At 36.8% G+C, this 11,785-nt stretch overlaps 1 protein-coding gene across 1 annotated transcript; it reads left to right on the top strand.

Annotated features, from left to right (window-relative positions):
- Window positions 1-4,781: 4,781 nt before the first annotated feature.
- LOC112151589 (C-C chemokine receptor type 1) lies at window positions 4,782-9,990 on the top strand (the record flags this gene model as incomplete). The annotated part of the gene is given in 2 exon segments (XM_024280602.2): window positions 4,782-4,922; window positions 7,430-9,990. Coding segments are annotated over 2 exon segments (991 nt in total), but the record flags the coding sequence as incomplete, so codon positions are not given.
- Between the last annotated feature and the right edge of the window lie 1,795 nt (window positions 9,991-11,785).

Genomic DNA, 11,785 nt, shown 5'->3' with positions numbered 1-11,785 from the left:
AGAGATTAGCTTCGGTGTAAGACACTGAGGTCAATTGGTTGTTGTTTTTGTGTTGTTGGAAAACTGCAGCTGCCATGAACACACAACTATAGTTAGTATTTTCCACAGGGATAAAAACTTTTATCTCTGGATTCAAGCAGTAGTTGAGAGCAGCAGCGGGACAAGAAATTAAAGTAAAATCCTCACATCTTCACGTGTCTCTGTGCACCAGTACTCCTGTACTCTTACGTCTCCCTTCATTTTAAAAAACGTATTTATTTATTTGGCTTTGAAGTATGTTATGGCTTTCATGGTTTATCAATTGCATGTCTTACCCTTTGTGTATTTTAATCTTTTCAGTACCTCCTTAAAGGAAATCCCAGCGTTTCATGTTCACCTTTTATTCTTGTTGCTGTTAATCTAATGTTTTTAATTACTTGTTATTGTTTTAACAAATGTTTATAAGTCATTTATGTCAAACACCATGTTTTAAAGCATATTGATGCAAGGGGCTCTATAGTTAAAATGACTGGCTGCCTGTTTGGTTGGTTAGCTATTTGGCTGGCTGGTTGGTTAGCAGTTTAATAAATACTAACATTTTTGATGACTTTACATCATTAGGAATTACCCCTTATTTCTGTTCTTAATCTTCTGCTATTCCTAATCATGACTGATTTAAGAGAACAAAATGAAACTCCATCTATCTTGAACACTTTTTAAGACAATCTTAAAATATCCATGAAATGTAAAAGTCTATTACTGAGCTTAATGTGTTGTTTCTTTAAGATTTATGATCTGTTTGCACGAACCAAAAACACAATGTGAAATGACAAGAACATTTCTATTTCTACTTCTTCTATATTCAACATGTGACATTGTTTCTGGTGTTCAGCAAAGTTCTTTATATTTTTGTTTGTGTTGCTTGAGTTTGAGCAGTTTTTGAGTCATATAGTTGTAACCTAAAGAAGGTTCCTGTTCTAACTTCTCTTACTTTTTTTTAGTCTTCAATCACCACTTCTTGTTTTCAGTGTTTTCATGTTGCACCAGTTTAACAAAACTTTTTTTTCTTTTTTTACACAATGTAGTTGTTTTTATTAATCTTATTGTTTTATTCAGAATTCTTTCAGCAACTCTAAGGTCATTAAGAAACCTCGTCATGCACAATAGGGACAGTTGTGTTATCTTTTTTTACTAGCGTTTATGCACTGACAAATGAAAAAACTAACTATTTTGGTCACACTTTTTAAGGAATATATAACTGTATAAATTTAAATGGACATCATTATAAATGTGCTCACAAGCCTATAGTAAAGTATCGTATTGTAATGGTAATTGTAATGTTAAACACAGTTTGGCCTGTTGACTATTTTGTTATTTTTTATGTCGTTCCTTTTTTTCATTTTGCTTTTTGTAAATCCAGTCCATTGTTTTTCTAGATTGTGTTTAGTTAAAAAATAAGAGAAGCATTTTCTAAAGACTTTTGGAGGCAAAAGACAGGAATTGTAGGCATGTTTTTTTTCCCCTAACAGTGATAACTTTTTTTTGGATAACGTTTTCCCCAAAAGACTCCCTGTTGACACTTTCACAGTCATACCTGTGGCTGCTCTGTTCACCCATTGACCTGTGACCAATGAGCAGCTCCAGTGGAGCAATTGGAGCCATGGGCCTTCCTCAAGGGCACCGCGGTGGTGTGATGGGGGTGACTCGGAATTAATCCACCTTGTCTCAGAGCTTGAACCAGCTAGCCCCCAGCCAGAGACAAGTGTCAATAACTACAGATTTTGGTGTACTGTTCTGTTCAAATTCCCAAATTAAACAATGAAATGAGCTGTATAACATTCTAATTATTTAGATGTTATTCAGAAAATAAAAAAGACCATTCTGAAATGATATTTCAATAAACCAAACCCCTTTTTATTTATAAATGTTGGAATTCAGTAAATTAACCGATTTATTTAATGTCATAACAGTATTTTCTTTTTTTTTTGTAGTCAAAAACAATAAACAATTCTCAATTCTGTACTTGAAAGTAAGACCATAACCTATTAATAAAACCAGGAAATCATTATCTTTGAAAGGGAAGGAAGCAACTTTGTTCCTTTACTGCATGTTGTGGTTAGTTCTTCAAAATTACATAAGTTCAATTCTGCAGAATTTGTAGAGGATGTTGGCCTGTTGCGCTAATTTTAATGTCATGTTGTGGTCTAAAGAAGACAGAAATATGTAGTGAAATTCAACCAAGCGTCTTAAAAATCTAGACAGAGAGAAATGTGTTGGAGTGTGAAGAGTTATGAATGTTTTACACGGGAACTTTAGCTCCAGAAGTTGACATTCTTTCGACTATAACTCTTCAACTGTTGACACAGTTAATGTAATTCCAGCAGATTCAGAAGTGGAGAAAGAGCTCCGTGTTGCAGCGATGCACATTAGTGAAGTGTGTTTGTAATCAATGTAAATCAGCTGTAAAGTCTTGCATAGTGGCACAAAGCTGTCGTGTTATGTGCCAGAGTCTGTTAGAATTACAGAGTCGAAGAGTTTCGGTAGGTCCAAGAACATACTGTTGCTGACAACAGCTCCCCTGTTAACGGATGGATGTGGTGGGCCTCCCTGATATTATTGGCGATGACACACACAGGTCTGGCTCATACCTCTAACCACATGAGGGTAATTTTGCAAAGAAAAAGCATGAGAAAACAAAAACCCTGAACCGGATCAGACTGACTGTGTTTTTCTTTTTGCGGCTCCAAAAAAACTCCAATTATGAGATTCTCAGATACTGCTTTTATTGGAGAATGTATTAGTTGTGTTAAATTTGTGACAATTTTGAACCAAAATTGATCCCCTTTCCTTTTCAAACCATGTTTTCNNNAAAAAAAAATGGAGACATGGTTGCAGCTTCCTCTGTCTCTGCAACCTCCCTCAGATGTTTTTCTGATGTCTTTCACTCGTTTTCAACAGAACACTCACGGACACATACAGACTTTCATTGCAGAACATACAGCTTACAGGACATAGGGAGGCAAGAAGAAGATCCACCAGTGGCAAAAACAACCAGCATTCTACATTTGATTTGTGTTTTGGCCCTTATTACATTGACACCAAAAAGTATAAAATATTATACTTTGACAAATAGAACAAAAAAAAAAAACAAAACATAATTTTATTCCTTTATTGTTATTTCTCATTCAACTCTTTCTAGACAATCCCCAACTGTAGATGGAATAAAAACACTCCAAACCCATAAAGTATCTGAACCTGGAACCTATGAAGTGTAAATACAGTATCAGAGTGTACACCAGGGATGTCAAACATACGGCCTACCAGATGGCCAGTTATGAAGAAAAGAAACTATCAGAATTTTCAAAAAAGAAAGTAAGTTTCCAGCCCATTCCTGTGGCGAGTTATGGTGCTTCAAAGAAATGACTGCATTTCGCAATTCCACCACTAGGGGGAGGAAAGGAAACTCGAGAGGTCAAGAAATAAACTCGATGAAGGCCAAAACCATGCTGAGTTTTGGGAGAGAAAGGGAGATTTATATGATTAATTTTTTATTGATTTACACATTTATATTTTAGACAGGGAATTTATTTGCTTTAATGTCTAATGTGAAACATCCAGTCTGTATAAAATTGAATAAACCTTTTTTTTTCTTAGTGAAATCCATTTATTTGAAATGCATTGGACTCTCTGAATGAATGTGTACTTATAGGAGAATCGACTACAAGGTTGTTTGAGGTATTTTTTTCCAAGTAATAAAAAACCAAGAAAAAAAGAAAGCTGCAGACAACAAGTTAAACAAAGGTTATTTTGCTATTATGTTCCTGGTCCGGCCCGCTTAAGATCAGAGGGGTGAATCAAACCAAAATGAGTTTGACACCCCTGGTGTATGTACACTGTGTTAAAGAATTCTCATATTTATGCTCCTCAAATTCGTCCAACATGAAAAAATAAAAATTTTGTTATTTAAGAAAAATAATTATATGGATCTTCTTTCGTGGACACAGAAATTGATCTTTGGACAAACAAAAGCTTCTTTTGATTCTTTTTTTTTTCCTCCAACAAAATCTATGCTGTAAGACTGTGGTCAACAAAGGAGGAATTTGTTGAGGAACTTCATTCATTGAACTGTTGTTTAAATGTTGGTTTGGAAATATTGACAAAATGAAAGTACAAGAAAATTTTGGTGAACCAAAATAGTTAAAACATTTCTAGGAACCCAAAGAGAACAGAGTGGGACTTGAACTGGTCTGTCAGTCAGAGATGGTGGTCTGCAGAAATCTTTTTATTAAGGGGAGTCCTTTCTTCACATTGTGGCTCCTTTGTTAGACCCAGGAGAAGCAGTCAGAGGCTTTAGTACTGTTAATACTTGACGTTTTCCTAGACACATCTATGAAAATGTATATGAGGCAGTGCAGCCCAAAGCGGACACTGTTTCCTAGAGTTATGTTGACACCCTATTCCCCCCCCCCACCCCCACCACACACACTTGTCACACACATTACCTTACTGAAGTTCCTCTACAGAAGTGACTTATATGGGAGTGACTTGTAATCTCTTTGTCATGCTGAGTCCAACATTCAGACTCAACAGCAGGCAGACGCAACAAGAAGAAACTTGAGTTCTTGTTCATGGACGACATGTAAGTACCCAATTCCTGAAATAACCCCCCTTTGTAGGGTTTTCTTCTAAAAAGCTGTCCTTTCTTGCATTATTTTTTTTACAATCCTTGCATTCTTTTTTTGTGACAGATTCCTGGAAGATATGTCGATGGAACTGGAGTCTAATATGTCAGATTATGACTATAATTATACGGATGCAACACCAAAACCACTATGCAACCCAAAGTATTCAAATGATCTGGGATCTAAGCTGTCCGTCCTCTACTACTTCATGTTCATCTTCAGTCTTGTAGGAAACAGCTTGGTCCTGGTCATCATCCATCGGTGAGTGCACCAATACACCCATGCTACAAAGCATGTTTTAGAGAAACTGTGTACGGTAGTTGCATATTTACTCTAAGACATTGTAAGATTGGTTGAGCAGTGACAATCTCAATGTTTAATATTAAAAACATGTTTAGAAATGACAAAAGCAGTGTCTTTAAAAATAGAAAAAATGTCCTAAATTTTTAATTTGGAGAGTCCACCTTAAAAAAGGCAGAATATTTAGGTTCAGTAAAGATACACACTGGATGCACACAAAAAGTGTGTGCACTTCTTTGAATTTGAATTTAATGACGGACACAAAGGCTAAAACTTACTAAAATCCCTAGTTCATTGTAATTTAATTTATTTTTCCTATACGATTCAAGATTTTTTTTGAAGTCTAGAAAAAATGTTTATGCAATATTCTAAAACAATAATAACCACAACTGTATGTGATCCTTAAAAACTTTTTTAAGAGTTACCAATATAAAACTGAACTCCATAACACCCACTTACAAAAATGTTAGACCAACTTTTTGTCCTTTCAAAATCCATAGGATTCTTCAGTTTGAACACTTTTCAATTCCTTTTCTTTCTTCAGTTCTGCCATTGTTAGCGTTCAAACATGTTGAAGACTTTTTATGGCGACTCATAACTGTGGAGCAGAAGAACCTAAAATAAAGTCAGCACATTCCACTTTGGCCCCATTTGCAAAAGTCTCCACTGGGAGACATTTTAAGAGGGGATTTTAACTTTTCAGAATGTATGCAAAAAGCTTTAAAGGCCTCATGCGGTCAAAATTGTGATTTTTCTTAAACTCCAATAAAACATTAGTATGTATGTCACAAATGAACCCCCGTATAATTATTTTGTCACCCGCGGCCCCGTGTACTCTCTTCAAGCGTTCAAAGATAGCGCGGTCGCTCAGATTTTGGGCAGCCAGCGATAAGTAGGTCATAGGTCGTGTGTCGTCAGTACAGGAACATACAGCTAGATCCGCTAGTGTTGTGATGACTTTCTGGGCCTGGAATTACTTAACATAATAGAATTTGGACTGCCGTGGATTTAGGGATTCGAACGGGATAATGGTGAATAGGAGTGTGGTATTTGGGTGCAGTAATGTGCGGAAGAATGGGGTCTCCCTTCATGAATTTCCCGTTTCAGTAAAGGAGAGGGGCGCTCTCCAGTCAGGGGGAGGCTTTGAGCCCTCCCCGGCCCTCCGGAGGACGAACGCGGGGGGGTCTACGTTGCTTCTCAAACCGTCCGCCATTGTTGTTTACACTCTGGGATCCTTGAGGTGACGTCACGCGCAGCCCCCGCCCATCACCACCTATCGCCCATATTTAAAGCTGTGCACGACCATAAAATGATCAATAAAATCGCGCTGGATCATTTTAAGTGAATATTTTTATCGGATTCGTTTTCCAAGTTCCATTGACTTTTTAAATTTAAAAAAATTTATAGCCACTGCACGAGGCCTTTAAGCTTCTTGTTACATTTAAGCCAAACGAGCAGAAATGCAACAATTTCACCATTTTGGATCTCAGAACTCCAAAGAGCAACAGCTGAATATGTTTTTTGAAAGTTTTAATTCAGACAATAGGAAAACAGAACATGCCTTCTTCCCTGCCCCTTCATTTAACCAACGAAACAGAGAGTTATGGAAAATAGTATCTTCCAATTTTGAGCTACTAGCACTCGGAAATACATAGCATCAGTTTAAAAACGTTAAATAGTCATCCTAAAACAAAAAGTCATTACATTTACATGTAGACTTCTCTGCTGAAGAAATGCACCTCTCCACCCTTAAAAACACTATTTTAGACACCCCTTACCGTGCAGTTGAAGGGGTAGAGGAAGAATTCAGAGTCGGCCTAAATCTGCACTGGTGGAATAAATCCATGAGTAAAAACTCTGCTCTTGGTACACAGGACAATAAATAACTTTAAATATGACACAGATATTTTGTAATAAATGTGAAACCTATCAAGTACAGCAGGTTAATTGACACGGCTAAAAGTCCACTTATCTAAGTCAGGATCAGGTGGGCAAAAGTCGGCAACGAGCACGGGCGCATCAGAGAAAACCGGAGTGGTGAGGGTCCAGGCAAGGGTCGGGGCAGGCGGCAAACAAGCAGAATCAAAGACGAAGTGGAGAGTCAAGATAGGTTGTGGACAAGATCAAAAAATGGCAATGGTTTGTGTAGCAGGCAAAGGTTGGGGTCATGGCATGGAAACTGATGGTTAGAATGGTCAACACCATAACTAGTCTTGGTGTGGTTGTATCCATGGACGAGTAGAAACTGCTTTGATCAACAACATGAAAGGGATTGAACTATCTGACTCCACAGGTGTGGTGCATGTTTTTGATGAGATGATGACACGTTGAGGGGAAAAATGGTTGACTTTTCCAACTTTCTTTGTGTCATTTTAGGTCTGACACTTTCAAACTGTCAGAAGAATTGCCTTTACCAGTGAACTCTATATTTCATTTACTAAACCTTTCTATCTCTGTCTGTCATCCAGGTTTGAGAGGCTAACCACGGTGACCAACATCATGCTGCTGAACCTGGTTATCTCCTCCTTCATATTCATGAGCAGCCTTCCTTTCGTAGCAGTTTACATGCAGCTCCAAAACTGGATTTTTGGCAACGCTGTATGCAAGATCATCAGAAGCGTCTATTTTCTGGGTATCTACAGTTCTGTCCTCTTTCTGACTCTACTGACCTTTGACCGACACCTTGCTGTTGTTTATCCTTTGAAAGCATCAAGCGTGAGGAATCCAAAATATGCCTTTTTCTCCTGTGCTGTGGTCTGGATTGTCAGTGCCGTGGTTTGCATCAGACCAATGCTCCTCTACAGCACTTTCCCTGGTTTAGCAACGTACTGTGAAGTGCACCAAGGCAGCCTGTCTTTTGATATTGCGAATAAACTGATGGAAGCTGGGTTTTACCTTCAGCTAATCTTGTTCTTCATCTTCCCTGTCATTGTTATTGTCTACTGTTACCTTCGAATTGGTTTTACCGTTATGTCATCCAGAATAGTCTCCAAATTCAAGACAGTCCGGCTGATATTTGTTATTGTCCTGCTGTTTTTTATCTCCTGGGCCCCATTTAACATCCTGACGCTGATGGAGGCTAGAGTTACCAGTTGTGATGAAAGACAGATGATTGAATACAGGCTCCAAATCACTCGCAACCTGGCGTATCTTTACTATTGCATCAGCCCCCTCTTATACACCTTTATTGGGAGGAAATTCCAAAACTACTTCAGACAGTTGATGGTAAAATACTTCCCGGCTTTGAAGAAGTACATCTCCGTTACGGAAGTCAGCAGAACCAATTTATCAACTAAAAGTACAAGAAATGAGCTTTAGGGAGTAAACACAAAACTACTTTTTACCCAAGTTCTACCTTAATAGAAAATGGAGGCCAACGTTTGATGACTGACTCTCAGAAGGAAATTTGATTAAAAGCCAGATAAACTTTGAAATAAAAAGGATGGGGATTGCTGAAGAGGGTCCTAACATTGAGGTTTTGGTATAGAAAAGCTTGTAAGGTGGCTTTGGTGTGTAAATAAGTGGTTGCAAAGAGAGGTTTTATGTAATATCTTCCTGAAACAGCTGTATGTTAAAAGATTCCTTAGGAAAGGAACCTCACTTATCCCTCAGCCTGTTGTTGCAGGACTGCTCAGAGCGGTTACCATACTTTGTGGCACATGTTCCAATGGATTCCCCAATTGTTTTCCAATCCAATCTCAAGATGGCAATTTGACACGTCCTACCTCTGATGGTAAAAGCTTTTTGATATTCGAAGATGACAAGAATGCCATACATGAAGTTTAAAGGGTAACCTAACAGGGAAGTTGGAGGCTGACTCCGCCCACAGCCGAAATTTGAAAATCCAGTCAGGGGGTGGGGCTTGGGAACAGGACTGTTATCATTACTGGAGCTGCAGATCATGATGTGGAACTTCTGAAATGATGTGAGACTTAAATGCCGAGATCCCGAAATTCAAATGTAATACCTCGTTTCAACCTGTAGGGGGCAGCACACGGTCAGTTTTTGACTATATTTACAATAATTCAAAAAGTTTATTTTAATTTGTCAAAAATTTGGCAACGACCAACAGACAGCACTTTTAAAGCCCCGTTTATAGAGGTAAAAAAAGTTGATTTGGGTTTGGTGACCCTTTAAACTTTGACTCTGATCATCTTTTGATCTATTTCTAAAGTTTTTAGTCATGATTATGCTTTTCTTAACCAATAAGGAAAAAAAATATTGGTTTTAAGGATATATTTCCTGCAGAGCGGCAGTAAGTCATTAGAAATCCCCTTAAAGTTGAGGGCGGGACCACTGACATGGAGTAAACCTGCACTGACTTCCCATCATCCTTTCATTCACATTATCTCCTGCTAGCTTACAGCCCCTCACAATCCAAACCAAAAAAAAAAAAATAAATGGTAAGCAATATTAGATCTATCCAGTCCTGCAGTTTTGACCCAGATTCAAGCCCAGACAAGGAAGACATTCATGGATCTTTTTCTTCTGCTCCAGATTTAAAATAATCTGAATAGAGAAATACTCAGGAATGCAAATTTAAGGTTAATTTTCTTTCTATATGTCCACCATGACAGAATTGCCGCAAGAACCTATTATGAACACAAACACCAACATTTTCATTGTTGTGGGTCATTAAGTATATCTGTTCCAATAACCATCTGCAGATTTTTCCATCTCAAATAATCAGGAAAAATCCCTAAACATAAATGCTTGTAGTAATACATCATTTTACTTTGTTTGAATTGCAAATTTCATGCACTTAACTTTAAACTTTTACAGCTAAAAAACAAAAAGAAAAACATTATTTTTCATCAACTTCTTCTCTTCTTTTGATGGATTTATACATATCTCTCTTACATTTTTAAGCCTTTGAAGTACTGAAGTTTGTTTTAAGTTGTTGACTGTACAGAGAATAAGAAACTGCATTAAATGTATCACAGTTGTTTTTTTAATGTTTCAAATATATGTTGGTTCTTTTGATTGTTCTGTTATTTTTTTTAATAAACATTTTTGTAATAAACATGCCAAGGCTCATTTTTGCAACTTCTTTTTTTGTTTGATATTTTCTGCATTTAGACATAAAATAATTTTAAGCATTAAAAATTTTTTTTGCTCCAAATCTGATATTTACCAACCATAGTTTACTAAAACTCCCTGCAAACACTAAAACATGATCCTCTAAATCTCCTTCAGTCAACAGTGAGTTAAAAGATGTTTGTTCTTGTTTTTATGGTCCACTAATTCATGCTGCACAAACTGCATGTAACATATTTTTTAAACCATTAAAATAATTTCCAAAGCATAAATCAGAACGAAACGTGTTTCCTTGCATTAATAGTGGTAAAGATCCAAAGGTCTTGAGTCTTCCTCTGTCAAAACTACCCTCATTAGAATGAACTATTATATGTTTCTAACACCATCCTGTTAGTGAAGGACTGATGGTATGAGAGTAAGGCAGACTTTTATTAACCCAGCAACAAGTGAGAGCTACAATCTGATTGGTTAGAAACTTTCATGTGAAAAAACAGTCTGACAGTAGCTGACAGAACAGTTGGAATTATCTAAAATATATTTTGGACAAATGTATATATATGTAGGATTCTAAAGTTCAGCTTTTTTGTGATATTTCTTTGTTTTAGTTGATTTCAGTTATGAATGATCTCCTTCTCGAAGGTTTAGGTTCAAACAAACTATCTACAACTGTTTTCTTATTTTTGCTAATTGTCCTCAGTATTAACTGTCTGGTTTTCAAGTCATCGTTTTCATCTGTTCTGTCCATTATATATTAAGTCTATGGTTCTGTCACCCTTTAGTTTTTGCCCTTATTTTAGGGTTTTTTGTCATATTAAAGTTTATATCATTGCTAAAGTCTCAGACATAAAGCCTGATTTCCTCTATTTTCCATCTTTTATCCACTAGTTCCTGACAGCAGGAGGCACTAAAACATCATTTTACTTTTAGCGCCAATATAATCCCAAAAGCCTGATTAGCTGCTTTTTTTTTCCACAAACAGCTTACTCAAGTGTTCAAAAAAAGTTTTAAAATTTAAATAATGTGGTTCAATGGTGGACATTTTTTTAACCCTTTAAAACCTGATATATCGCCAGCGACACCTAAATAATACACACTCTTTGATACGAATCAGCAGATTCAGACGCAGTGAAAAGTAGTTTATCATATCTGCTTTGAGCCAATATACAACATTTTATGAATGTTAAGGGTTAGATAACAATACATAGCTGCTTTTCTTTGCTTTTCTAAGCTCTTCACTGCTGTGCAACGTTGTGTTTCAGCGCAAAGCTGCTTTTCTCTGCCACAGTTTGGAATTATATTAATTGCAAAAATGGTTGAAGAGTTACGTTAGTTGAAAGAAGATCAACTGGAGGCATAGAGCAGCTGCACTTCGCAACTTTATCAACAGCAAAAAGTGTAAATATAGTGAAAAACAATTCCTGATCATGACCCCCCCCCAAAAAAAACCTTTAGATGGATAAATCTGAGGAAATCAAGAAGACGCTTGATTTCCTGCTGGAAGAAGTTTGAGCCATAAAGATTAAACACGGACAGAATCTGAATGCGCTGGAGGAGAGACACCTGGATGAACAAGCACTGGAGCTTTTCATAATGTCTTTGTCTTAACACATTCTAAATAAAGATTACAAACACTTTTCTAGAGAATTTTCTCAAACAACACATTGCAAAAGTGATACTTTGACCAGAAACAAAGAAAAATAAAATTACCTAAAAGGGAAAAACTGGTATTTCCACAAGAACAAACACATTACATATAGTGTATGATGCTAAAACAAGTTGTAGAGGAA

This window comes from Oryzias melastigma, linkage group LG20 (assembly GCF_002922805.2).
Source record: "Oryzias melastigma strain HK-1 linkage group LG20, ASM292280v2, whole genome shotgun sequence".
NCBI classification, from domain to species: domain Eukaryota; kingdom Metazoa; phylum Chordata; class Actinopteri; order Beloniformes; family Adrianichthyidae; genus Oryzias; species Oryzias melastigma.
This window is presented reverse-complemented; position numbering and strand designations above follow the sequence as displayed.